A 14463-nucleotide genomic window follows, 5' to 3' on the forward strand; every position below is an offset into this window, starting at 1 on the left:
TTATTATATATCTATAATTTACATATTTAATGTGTAAGTTCCTAAACTTATCATCATTTAGAGGTTATATGCATTCTTCATACTCTTAATAATCCTCAAAAGATCAATCAGAAGAAGCAACCATCATTGAAATTTGATTTACATAAATAACACTCATAAATAGTGTAAGCTAGAGAAATTTATATAAATAAATAGTCTTCACTATATTTCTTTATTATATTTGTGTTGATTTCTAATCAGTATAACATGTCCTCTCTCTCTCTCTCTCCCTTTCAAATTCTTTTTAGATAACTTCTAAATTTTTCCTATTTATCATAGTAATTATTTCACATTTGAAAATTCCTATGTTCATTTGTTGTTAACAATAATAAGTTTTGATAGAAATTAAGTTTTTCAGGTTACATTAATTTATTGTTACAGTATTTTCCAATTCTAATAACTGAAAATTTTCTTTCTATAAGAAAGATTAGATATATGTATATTTTTTGGTAAAATTTCAACCATTTGAATGGATTTATTTTATTTTACTTTTTAGTTATTTAATAATTACTTATTTGTCATAAATGTAATAAGTCAATTAAGTCATTACAGAATTATTACAACTGTACTGAATAAAGTTTATAATCTCTGAAAAAAGTTTGATAACAACATAGTTGTTCAACTAATACTACATCTTATATTTTAGTTTATATTACTTTATTTGCAAAATTAAGGTTTGACTTTAAATTACATATACTCACTTTTTGATATACATCTGTCCAATAAATACGATCATCATTAATATCATAATCTAAGGCACTTGCTTCCGTTATTCCCGAAATAGGAATAACATCATTATGTTTTGATTCCAAAGATATTCGTCTGATATCAACCCGCCTTGAAAACAACAAAAATGCTTCAGGTACAATACAAGTTCTAAGGTCAGAAGCTAATTCCAAGCCCATAGGACAAGAACATATATATTTATTTTCGGGTTTATTTAAACACAAGTTGCTACAATTTCCATTATTTATGGCACAAGGATTGGTACCTAGAAAAACAGCAAACAATTTTATTTCTTTATGTAATATATGAATTTATATTAATATAATATCACTTAATATACACTAGTATATAAAATATTACTAAATTCAAGTTAGCATGCATTTATTTGAATACATGTTTTCAATCAAAGTTTGATTGACTTAACTTGACTTACCCTGACTAACTTTGTACAAAGTCCCTCACCCTCACATCCCTTACAGTATGGCATATTGACAAAATAAAACAGCATTTGATTTACGCTATTGATTCTACAACTTTTTAATTAGTTAGATTTTTAATTAACAGTTATATATTCTTTAAATTGCGAAATTATTAAAACTAAAATTAATATGTTTTATTAAATTAAAGTAGTTTATTTTGTTATTAATATTAAATATAATATACAATGTACATTTTCAAAGTTTACATAATAAGAAAACTTTGAGTGTTTGCAAACACCAACAATTATAAATACAGATCACTTTATTTAAAATTAAAGCAGATTTAAATGAAGACAGACAATTTTTATTTTAACAGGATTGTTCTCAAACTTCCTAGTTCAGCATCAGCTGTTTCAATTGCTGAAAATGCTTACAATCAAATAAATTTNTTCCAGTAAACCGTGAATACTTAAAAACTCTTTGGCTTCTGTAAATAATCAGTCATGAAAGATGATGTTCTTTTATTAAGATTATTCTGGATGTTTTCAGATTCCTTCTTTTTCGCTTCCTCTTGCTTTTGAACATTTAACACTAATAAGCATCACTCGTACTTCATTCACATTCTTGCTGTTAATAGCCTTCTCCAGTTTTGTTTTGTTTGTTGTTTCTAACAAAACTTGGTCTGTCGCATGTACAGTATTTCTTTTTCTTTTACATTTTTCTGGTTTAAACTCAGCTGCAGTTGTATAATCTTTATGTTACGAACAGTTTTCTTTTGTTGTTCTTCAAAATGTTTCTGTGCTCTTTTTTTCTGTTTCTCTTATTGTTTTAACTTCTTTTCATTTTCCAATTATTCTTGATAATTTATATGAGCTGAGGGAGCTAATTTCAGTAGTCCTTTGTAATAGGTACAAGGTGGGGCTTTGGTCATACATGTTTAGTCCCTCCCTAACAATCAAAAGTGAATTAAGTATTTTTTCCAACACTGATGGAGAAAGTGCCCAGAATGAAATTGACCCTCTCTCTCATGGGAATGCTGATTTCACTATTTTGGCTATACTGGAANTACTTTATTAATATAAAATTAATTTATTTAATAATTAGCATAAAACTAGCCCGATAGATTTTCGGCAGTCAGTTGGTTGAACTTGAATTGGTTCCATCACTATGTTATTCCCAAAGTCAAAGAATTCCTGGAGGAAAAAAGGCATTTCCACTTAAAGTCCTCTTTGTACTAGTCAGTTTGATACCCCAGGACATGTGACAAAAATGAATCTCCAAATGACAAAGCAGAGATTGTCTACCTATTTCCTAATACTATATTCCTTATCCAGCTGCTCAATGAAGAGATAAGCATATCCTTTAAAGACAATTATGAGAAGTATGGGTTGCACTGCTGGGGCTTTGAACACTAATATAGCTGACAGCTTCTTTATAATAAGCTAGGTACTGAAGGACACCAAACAAATCTGTAACCATCTGTAAACCACATGTTGGAAGAACTTGTGATCCAAGACTGTAAATAGCATAATTTCAGATGAACAACAAATTCTAGATGTTCAGGATCTTTATAATTAAAGTTCCACTTTTAAATGGCCATAAAAGGAAAACTACTGGACAAAATGTTATCACACTTGGTAATAGTTCACAGTAAGTCATAGGATTTTATTCCCCTCCAAAAAAATAGTTCAAAAACTCACCACCAGTGGGAAATGGTGCTGTATGCAATATTGTTAAATGAAATAACACATTAATACATCAGTTAAAAATGTTTTTAATCATTTCTAAAATATGTTACAATGTGGTGTCCATGATTTTCTCAAAGCAAGTTAAATCACATTACTGTGTTCTCAACAGTAGCTCTTAGCATATCAGGAGGAATGTTATGGACTTGTCGGTGTATCGCATTTTTCAATTCCGCCAAATTGTTCATTTTCAACTAATGTCTTCATGTCTTATTTTGTTTAACAATATTGCATGTAGTGCCAATCCCACTGGTGGTGAGTTTTTGAACTATTTTTTGAAGGGGAATAAAATCCCATGACTTACTGTGAACTATTACCAAGTGTGATAACATTTTGTCCAGTAGTTTTCCTTTTATGGCCAAAATGGAACTTTAATTATAAAGACCCTGTATATCATGAAAAAAACTCACTGCTGAAATAAATGCGTTGGCCAGGAGAATTGGTAGAAAAGGATTTAAGGACATAGAAGAGGAAAACATTGAGGACTTGCTATAACTGATGGGCAGACAATAGTATTCATGAATAACAATTTGGAGGAGCTTGCCTGTTTAAATTCTGAGGATAAAGATGAAAATGAGAAAAACAATTCCAAGAGAAAAAAATCCAAACTGAAAAATCTTGTACAAGTAATGTCTAATGCCATACACTGCAGACTTTTACAAATATGAAAACAATGCAATGAAGTTTAAGGAAAGACTAGACAATATTTTAACATCTTATCCAATTATATTCAGAGAATTAAAATAAAGAAAGAAAAAAAAAGCAGCAGCTTCCCATTACTATGTTCCTCTAAAAGACAAACATAGATATGTGTAATAATTAGTGATGCAATGAATAGTATATTCGGCCTCAGGCTGAATACCGAATATTCGGCCAGGAGTGTGGCTGAATAGCCAAATATTTGACCAAACTATTCGGCTTGATTAACACACATACGAAAAATGGCGTGCAAACCGCATTATGGCAAGGATCACGCACCCTGCTCTCTATTGGCTCGCTGTCACTACACTTTGCCAATTGCGTTAATTCTCGACAGCTGTAGTGGACAGACACGAGCATCATGGCAGTATGTGATAAGTGATGATATCAAATGTGGATAATAATGAAATGACCTACATAAGTAAATAATGGAAAAAGAACAGAGAAGGACACAAAATGAAAATGTGAAAATAAATATGAAATTGAGTTGATAACATAATTAAACAAGTGAAGGCAGCTTATTGATGCGAAATTCACAGTTGTCAATGCCAAATAATTGTTCTCATAGATTTTGGAAAGCTAAATGCTTGTAATGAAAGTCACTTAGCGTGCACGGGCAAAAGCCTGGGGCCATTCAGGCTACCAAGCTGTCTGGAACTTCAGTTATGATAAATAATTTTCTATTCAATTCAATTCAAAGTTTATTTATTGTATAAGGCTTTCGCCTGTTACAAGGACGTGATTTATTTATACAGCATATTCGTCTGCCACCATTAGAACCTTTTTCATATAGATATTAAACATTAGTTATCTAATATGTAATACATACACTTACTTATTTATTCTACATTTTTATTCACAATTTGCTTCGTATAATTGTATAACTTAAAGATAGTATTGATGTTTGCTTTGTCAAGGAACTTATACATATCCATTTCATTAGAGCAATTAACTAGTCGACCAATATCAGAATTTTGAATATTCTCATTTCCGCTGCAATTTTCACAAAGAATATGAAATTTTGATAATGTCTTACTGCAACTTGGGCATTTGGTGTGAGAGTAGTCTAGGAATTTATCATTTATAATTATCCAGTTTTTGTTTAGTCTTAACTGTATAAAAAATTTTTTAACATTAAATGAAAGATTTTTCAGCATATAACTATTATTTGATGGGTAATTTAAAATTATTTTATACCAACTTGTATTGTTTCGTTTCTGAATGTCAGCGATATCTTGGACAATAGAGTTTTCCATTACTCTTTGTATTAATAAATTATTTTGCTGTTCACTGATGTATGATTGATCCATAAATAGACTCATCGAAAATCCATATGTGTTAAATATCTTCGATAATTGTAATTTCATTTTAAATCTGTGATCTTTGATTTTTGATATAATTCATTCAGTAGTTTTGTTGTTAAATCTTCAGCATTTATAATTTTTTGTAGAAATTTTATATACCTTTTTATTAATATGGTGTTTAATTTATATCTACTTAGTTCCATTCTTAGAATACTGCCTGNAAATTATTAAAATGAAAAATGATAAATTATACCATTTAAATTAAAATTATTTATCATTTTTTTGTGCTTTATAAATTTTTGGGAAAATTTTGTGCCTTGAATTCTGCACCCCTTTTCCTAAGTTGTATTGCACCACATTACTCCTTGCTGCCTGCAGGCAGTTACACTCAGTTAAGCATATTGTCAGCAAAAAAATCAACAAGGCAGCCAAGGAGGCAAATTCTTAGACTATTTTGACAATTTTTATGACTTTCCATGACTTTTTCTGAACACTAATGAAAATCCCTGACTTTCCCTAATTTTTTCTGACTTTCCAGATGTATAGGAACCCTGTCAGTATCAATAGTTAAACAATTTCTAACTGATTTCCTTGAGTTCCTACAAATTTAATGTCCAGAAATTAAAATGATGCTTTTAATTAGTTGAAAATTTTCAATTGTAAACAATTTTGAATTTGAAAAATAATTGTTTCCAAAATTTTAATTTCTTAATGGTTAGAAAAATAAAAAGAAAAGAAACAGTTGACAAACAGTGTTACTAAAAACAGTATAAATAGACTGTTTCTATTTGGTCTCTTTACTTTCTAACAAAGTTTTCCACCTTTGATTATTTTAACAATATCAACTCTTATCAATTATTCCATAATATCATATCATTTACATGAATTGCAAATTTCATGATATCAAACATTACTCATTTATAGTATCATTTAATATATTTCAGTAGAAAAAATATTTTAAACTTACCATGCTTTACAAAAATATTTACAGCTTTTAAGCCCATTAAATCTGGAAGTTGATCAATAATAGTTTCTCTCATATCACCAGTTTCTTTATGAACTCTTTCTATTGACCTCTGCTGCCAATCAGTCCAATAAACAAAATCACCTAGAAAATAACAATCATAAGTAAATAATTTTAAAAAATTAAAAAACATTGCTTATTATTTTTGTTAAGAAAAAATTAATTTGCTGTATTTTACATAAAAATAAGTGAAATGCATTACCCAATATTTTCATAACTTATAAAGATAACAATCATATTTTGTTATATTTTATACAAGAATATTTGGTTCATAATTTAACAAGAATTAAATAAAATGCAAAGATAAAACAGCTTAGAAGAATTTTCAGAAACAGGAAAATGCCCCCAGAATTTTTCTCTCACTTTTTATATAAANTCTTGGGTTTTAAAGATTGCAGCATTACTTCTTGCCGCCTGCAGATGGCTGTGATTGGTCATCCATATTCAGCAAACCAGATCAACAATGCAGTTAAGTAGACAAATTCCCTGACTTTTTGACAATTTTTGACAGATTCCCTGACTTTTCCTGACCTTTTCCAAACACTAATGAAAATCCCTGACTTTCCCTGACTTTCCAGGTGTGTAGGAACCCTGTAAATAATATATATTTGTAATCTCATCATTTGTATTTTTATTCCATTCCTTTTCACTAAATATTTTGTTATGTTATTTTAAATATGGTCTCATTAATGTCTAAAATCCACACCTACGTCCACTCCACTTACCCGTGTCCCTCCCACTCAATATTCCTCTAAAAATTAGACGTAAGTGTGCCTAACACTATAACCAGGCTGGTGTCAGGAAAAACAACCTCCGGGGGATCTTACGGACTCTTGGTCTTAAAAAAAATATATTAGGAAGTCATCCATTGACAAGGAGGTCGGATCACAAGATCTAATGCAAGATAAGTGATCATTGGAAATTACCTGTGACCCTCTGTATATCTCACAATAATAAATGATCAATTAAAATTTTAAATACTAGTTTAAAAGTTTTTCATGGATACACATCAAACTAGAAACAATTTCAGTAATTACTTACAATATTTAGATTATAATTTATCATCTTAAAGCCACAGATGAGATCTGTATTGTTTTTTATATACAGACATCTCATCTAATGGCATTATTGAAGTTGCTAGAAATAACTGCATTAGTGATATGAATTTATGTTATATAAGATAGAAGCTCTTACAATCTTTATGATTTTATTTTAACAACACAATGGAGCACTGTTTATATATTTCTCAAAGAACTAGACCAGTGGTTTCCAATCTTATTGAATTTATAACATATTTTATTACTATATATTACTGAATCAATCAACATTTTGATCATAGAGTTTTCTCTCATACTTTTTCTATGAAAGGTTACTGAAACAAACTTCCAAAATCTAGTTAATAACACACAGAAATACATTGTTACCATTTTTATAAATATTTTTATTCATCTTGTGGAACACTTAGAATGTTTTCATAGCACACTACACAGGTAGGAATCCATTCAACTAGACCTAAAAGACATAACCAAAGGATGTAAAACTGAAATTTAGTCAAAATTGCGAACTAATAGTTGTTATGACAAACCAATTTTGTTATGGCTTTCAATGATTATTTTAATATTTTTTTTTTATATTATTAAAAACAATAATATCTTGTTATGGGAAATTCTTTTGAAATTTTGGTGGTCAAGTAGACATAGTTCATGAACCTTATTAATAGCAATAAACTCCAAAATAATTTTTACCTATTCAAGGCTCAAATGCTACAGAAAATAGAATATATATAATCATCTTTTGCAATTTTTGCTTTTTAAATTTTAAATGTTCATTAAAAACTGGTTCAAGGTTTATGTTAAAACTGTACGCTGGAATTTTTCCTAAAATTAACTTGTTTTGTTAAAGGAACATTCTTTTGCTTTTACATGATTCTACAAATGTGTAGATTTTCCCTAAATTGTAATTGCTTCATATCTATTAGCTGTAGTCTACTGCTAATCCTTCACTCTGAGATAGAGTACTCAAGTGGAGTCAATTTTATGTCTCTGAATTGCAGGAATGTGAAGAGAAAACTGTAATAACATAACAAAGAATGTGTTTTAAAAATCATACCAGAATTTCTAAAAGAATATTGTGATATCTGTTATCTTCATCAGAAAGAAAATAACATAAAACTAATATAAAACAAAACTAATGAGCCTTAGAAGTTTAAATGAAATATTTCATAATTGAAAGGAATAGGAGTGTTTTGGGACTATTGTAAAATGTCATAAAAGTAGAAAGGTCATGCTCCACTGTATTATATTTTGATAGATATTTTATGTATAATAAATAGATAAAATTGTTATATCTATCTTCTGTGAAATAAAGAAGATTAGAAAACTTAAAAACAAATAATTAAAGTTTGATCTATAAAAAGTAAATTCCAAATTAAATGTCAAAACTTATATTAGAAACATCTAATATAAATATTTTAAGATTTTAGTAAACTTTTCTAATATAAATTTTAATATTCAGTTTATTATAAACATATTTTGTTCACAGTTGATTGTTACAACTTTAATATTCATTGTATCAGTACATTGTAAAATAAAATTTTAATTTACTACTCACCATCAGCACAAGTTTTATAATCATCTAATAAACGAACTCCTGTTGGACAGGCACATGAATAATATGGCCTGTGAGAAGACATTAAGCATAAATGAGAGCAGCCACCATTATTAGTATCACATGGTGTTGGACCTATATATAAAATCATATACAAGAATTATATATAACAACTTCGCATGCAATTCAATTACAGTCAAATTTGATTATAACAAACACAGATATTGTCGATACTCTCGACACATACCAATTTGACCCACTAGAGGGACCTACCCAATAACTAAAAAAAAGGTTTTATGACCCTNGAAAATTCTACGAATAAAAGTATTTTGTATTTTTTCGAATTTACTGAATTTACCTGTAGACCAGATTGGAGATGCATAACACATCGAGTTAATGATGATTGAATTAAAGAGTTGAAAATGGATTTCAAATTCTTAATTTTAGCTTTGCAGAATAACACTATCAGATTATTTATTAAATTTTTAGCCTTTGTTATTGAGCTTTTATATTGTTTGTCAAATGATAAATTAGGCGTGAACGTTATCTCCAAGAATTTAACTTCATTAACTATTTTCACTTCTTCTTTCTTGATATAAAAGCTCGTGTGTTTTTTGGATAAATTACTGCCGTTTCGAAAAATCATTATAACTGATTTTTTGGGGTTTATTTTAACTTTTAACTCTTCCAAGTATTCGGATATTTGTTGAATTTTCCTGTGAAGTGCAGCAGCTGTTGGAGCTACTAATACAATATCGTCTGCGTATGTGATTGAGTGTATGGTTTGATTGTCTATTTGGATACCATCTTCATCTCTTACAAAACATTTATTTAAGTCAAATAGGTAAAAATTAAAAAGATAAGGAGATAGAGGGTCTCCTTGTAGTAGACCTCTATATGTTATAAACGGTGGCCAAATATTATTATCTTGCTTAATTATCGTCTCGTATCTCCCAAACAACAAACCTATCATTTTTATCAAGTGTTCGTCTGCTTTATGTTTTTCCAATTTCTTCTGTAAATCATTTATACTAATCAAATCATACGCTTTTTCTGGATCTAAAAAAAGATCTGTCTTTTCTTGATTAATTGTACTTGAATTGATGCCATTAAAACAAAAAGTGCTGTTTGGGTACCTCCTCTGTCCACAAAGGCATATTGCGTGGCATTTCTATAGTTATTTGTGGCTGTCCAAATATTAAATTTATCAAATAAGTCACTTAGCGTGCACGGGCAAAAGCCTGGGGCCATTCATTAAGTCTGACTCTTAGATCAATAAACGGTGCTTTGTCATCTTCCAACATTCCAAACAAAGAAATACTGAATGTTACTCATTGTGATGTATATCCTAGTTTACATTTATTTTTCTCTAGTAGTATACTAAATATGATAAATTAAATTTTACCTTACATATTCAGAAATATCAAACTAAACTGTTATTATTGTAAAAAAACAAATAAAATGTTTTAACACATTTTAACATGTTTCTATTAATTGTAAATTGCAGCATAATTGTCTAGACAATTATCTGAAACTACTTGAAATGAAGCACAAATTTATGTGAACTTTTGGTTTTCATGATATTTAGTGATATGCAAAACAAACCCATGTAAAACAAAAATCTTATTGTTATACATTTGTAATAACATTAAGTGTTCCTTTATATCAATTTCTAGAAAGTATAATAGTAATACTTTCTTATTTATAACTTTAACATTATATAACTGATTAATTTTACAAAATAAATATTTTCTTACCAAGCAAACTAAATCCAAATATATGAGAGAGCTGATCAGAAACTAACACCCTTCTATCCGATCCATCTAAATTTGCCATCTCAATTTTATCTAATTTTGCATCTCCCCAATATAATTTCCTTTTTTCATAATCTATAGCTAATCCATTTGGCCAATCAAGAGAAGTATTGATAATAGTTGTTCTGTGCGTTCCATCTAACTCTGCTCGTTCAATCATTGGTTTCGAACCCCAGTCCGTCCAATACATATACCTATCAATTACAAAATGAACAAAAATATATATAAAAGCATTAAAATAATAATAGTTATATATAAGAATGTTTTAACACTAAGAAATTTTAACAATTTAAGAAGTCCAGAAATTGCAGCTACTGCACTTATATTCATCAATAAATGTAAATATTCTACAATCTAGAAATATCTTCATATAATACTTACATATTATATAACACTTAAAAAAAAATGTTTTTGTTATACTTAGTCAAAAAATGAAAGAAGCATTTAATAATTCATATTTTATTGATTGTATAATGTTAATTTCAATTTAATTTTTAATGAAAAAATGAGTATTTTAGAATCTCCAATAGTTATTAGAAAATTATTATTGACTGCAATTTAAATGTGCATTTTGATTTAGACTTACTGTTTAGAAGAAAATTTCAGTTTTTATGTAGTACATGTGTAATTTGTGTAACTTTGGTAAAATTATTTTTATCTTCAATTACTTATATATCAACTCTAATTTAAAATAAACATTTATATTATGCAAGTACAGAAAATTCTCCATTTAGTACTTATTATAATAATACATACATTGTCATGTTAGATCAATTAGTAGTCTAAATCAGCAGTTGACAACCTGTCTGACCTCACAGACCACTGTCATTAATTTTGTTTTAAACAATACAAACATCTATAGAATAATGATCATAAAAGTTCCATTTTACTTTATTAATATAAAATTAATTTATTTAATAATGACAAATTAATGTGAAGTTTGTAGCTGCTTGTTTGAAATAAGTTTATGGATTCTTGACTCTTATTCCACAAAGACCAACAATTGCACTCACATTATTTATTGTTGATTATTTATTGATTTATTGATAACAGTCCTTACATGTTTAGTTTTAGATTTGAATAAAAAAACTCCCAATGAGTGAGAAAAAGCAACCAAGCATTTTGCATTTCTTTTGTAATACTTTGCATAACCTTGAGTTGATCAAAGTTCTCCATGGACCATCAAAATTTTTTTGTGGACCATCAGTTGGAAATTGCCAGTCTAAATCATCTTAATCACACTCCATCCTTTAATTGATATTATTACCTTCTTGCTTAAAACTTGCCTCTTGAAAGCTCATAAATTTCTGATAATTCTTCATTTTATATAATGACTAACAGAGAAATATTTAGAAGCTGTCAATTTTGTATGTTTCTTCACTAACAGTGAATAAGAACTAGACAATTGACTGAAACCCTTGTCATTGGTTATTGTACTATCAACTTTTTTAATAAAATTAACACACAACATTGTTGATGGAATATATTTTATTTATCATATATTTACTCTACATCTGGTCAGCAATCATTTCTTCATTGAGCCACATTGTCATCTTAAATTTGCCTCAATCCTAGATGGCTCTACAAATATCAATATATTATCAAAGTATACAGATATTACTGACATTTTTCTATTTAATTTTTTCTGAGATTATGTTGTTATTATACATACGAGGTCTGTTCAAAAAGTATCAGACTTTTATTTTTTCTGCGTAAACCAATGATGCGCGGGAGGCCTCTTTTGGTGGAGTTGTGGATGGGACAGTCATGCACAGCTCTGAATTTTTTCCCGCCTGCAGGAAGCATCAGTCATTGGCAGTCGGCCTATGAGTGAGGACATGTAGTGAGCTCTCGTCGGATTCCACTAAGTTGGAAAATGACTCAACAATGTGAGCAGCAATATTACATCAAATTTTGCCAAAAACCTTGGCGATACCCAAGTGTAAACCATTTGCAAGATTCAGCAGGCTTTCAGGGACGATCCTCGAGGCCAAAAAACAAGGATGGCAGGTCCGCAGCAATATCAAGGTCATGTTGACAGTTTTTTCGACTCTCGTGGGGTGGTATATTGTGAGTACGCACCACAAGGCCAAACTATCGCAAAGGAGTAATACTAGGAGGTCCTTCATCGTCTTTCCGATGCTGTGTGATGCAAATGACCGGATCTGTGGTCGATCAAAACTTGCCAGCTCCATCGTGATAACGCATCCGCCCATTCTGTGCATCTGATTCGGGCTTTCGTCGCCAAACATAACACTCCTGTGGTTCATCACGTTCTGTACTCTCCCCACATGGCTCCGTGTGACTTTTGGCTATTCCCAAGCTGAAAATGCCTCTAAAAGGAACCCGATTTTAGTTGAGAAAAGACATTGTGCGGAATGTGACAGACCAGCTGATGGCCATTCCAAAAGATGCGTTCCAGCAGTGTTTCCAGCAATGGCAGGAACACTGGGAGAAGTGTATACACTACCAAGGAGACTACTTTGAAGGGGATTAGGATTTTGTACCTCAAAATCAATAAATGTATTTTTGCCAACCAAAGGTCTGATACTTTTTGAACAGCCCTCATATAATGAAAAAAGTTGTCATTTGGAAGTCACTTTGTTTTTCAACACAATGCAGTTTATTTAGCTCTATCACAAATAGCTCTTTGCACTTCACTTATTTTATAAGTTAATTACATTTACAATGAACTTGTAATGAAAATGAAGTGAAAGAACAGGAGAAAAACTAGAATATTTAAGGTTATAGCTTCCAAATTGCATATTAGTTAAATGTCACATTTCCAACAGTAAATTCAAACAGTAGTGGTAGACTATGTAAAGAATTAATTTCACTCTAACAATTTTCTGTGGAGTATATATGCTGGTGCAGGTTATATGCACTGTGCAGGAAATTAAAGTATGAATTTTGGATTATTAATATTTTTGACTAAATCTTTCAAATTAATAATTTTGCAAATAAAATTTCAATATGTAGTATTTTCTTTTGATTCTCTTTATATTAAATTATATTGAAAATATTTTTACAAATATATAAACATTATTATTATTTGTTTTATAAAATAAAACCTAGTCTGTCAAATAACTTGGGACTTGGTATAAAATTTAGTATGGATTTGATTACCCATACCAAGGATAAGAGATATATTTCAGAAAAAATCCAGTACATCATTTGTCTTAAAAGTACATTATAATTATTATACAAAAAATTAAGATTAAATCATAACATTAAACTAAAAAACTGTTAAAATTAATCTAAAAGATATTTAAATAATGTAAGTTTAGCTCTGTTTTAAATATTAAAGATATATAATAGCAACAACTTACCCCTCAACTGGATCAAGCACAATGGCTCTTGGTTCATCAAGATTTTCAGTAATTAAAATTTTCCGAGATGTTCCATTAAGTCTAGAAACTTCAATTCTATCAGTTCCAGTATCAGTCCAATACAAATTACGTGCAATCCAATCAATGGCAATTCCATCAGGATGATGGACTTCTGTTGTTATCAAATCTTCTTGCTCTATATAAACAGAGAATTAAACAATATTTTTATTTTAAATATAAATATTTCTTAGAAATAATATAAATTTCATCATTAAATTAAATTCTATTCTATTAAATTTCATCATTTAATAGAATATATTGTCAGATATTTTATTAATTATAAGGTTGTAACATTGAATGACATTTCAAAAATAAACTTTAACATGTACATGAATTTGTTACTTTTAATGACTATCACAAAATGTTGAAGATTAACTAATTTTTTTTATAATATGAAATAGCCTATTCATAAAAAAATAGCATCAATGGTTATTTTCAGATGTACAGTAGAGCGTCGTTTATCCGAATCAATTGGGGACTGGGGTGGTTTGGATAACTTATTTTTCGGATAACGAATCATGTATGAAAAAATATATTAATTTATTCCATGTTGAAATTTCTCTCCGTTGCGTGTCGCTTCGCGTTGAATTTTCATCGATGTTAAGCCTAACGAAGACTATTGTATCATTAAAAATTATTTTTTTATTTTGTACAAACAAAATAAATTTATTGAAAAATATAAAAACAATAAAAAAAT

The 14463-nt window shown here is 29.1% G+C and overlaps 1 protein-coding gene across 1 annotated transcript in view; it reads right to left on the minus strand.

Annotated features, from left to right (window-relative positions):
- LOC111637877 (low-density lipoprotein receptor-related protein 6-like) overlaps positions 1 to 14463 on the minus strand; it is a 55360-nt gene that overhangs the window by 35914 nt on the left and 4983 nt on the right. The window contains exons 2-5 of the mRNA XM_023383470.1: positions 13707 to 13902; positions 10321 to 10571; positions 5900 to 6040; positions 741 to 1030 (exon numbers count right to left, since the gene is read on the minus strand). Of these exons, the coding sequence (XP_023239238.1) occupies positions 741 to 1030; positions 5900 to 6040; positions 10321 to 10571; positions 13707 to 13902 (878 nt within the window). The remainder of the gene's footprint in view (positions 1 to 740; positions 1031 to 5899; positions 6041 to 10320; positions 10572 to 13706; positions 13903 to 14463) is intronic.

Source organism: Centruroides sculpturatus, unplaced genomic scaffold (genome assembly GCF_000671375.1).
Source record: "Centruroides sculpturatus isolate CEXI.00-Female unplaced genomic scaffold, Cexi_2.0 scaffold1039, whole genome shotgun sequence".
In the NCBI taxonomy this organism is placed as follows: domain Eukaryota; kingdom Metazoa; phylum Arthropoda; class Arachnida; order Scorpiones; family Buthidae; genus Centruroides; species Centruroides sculpturatus.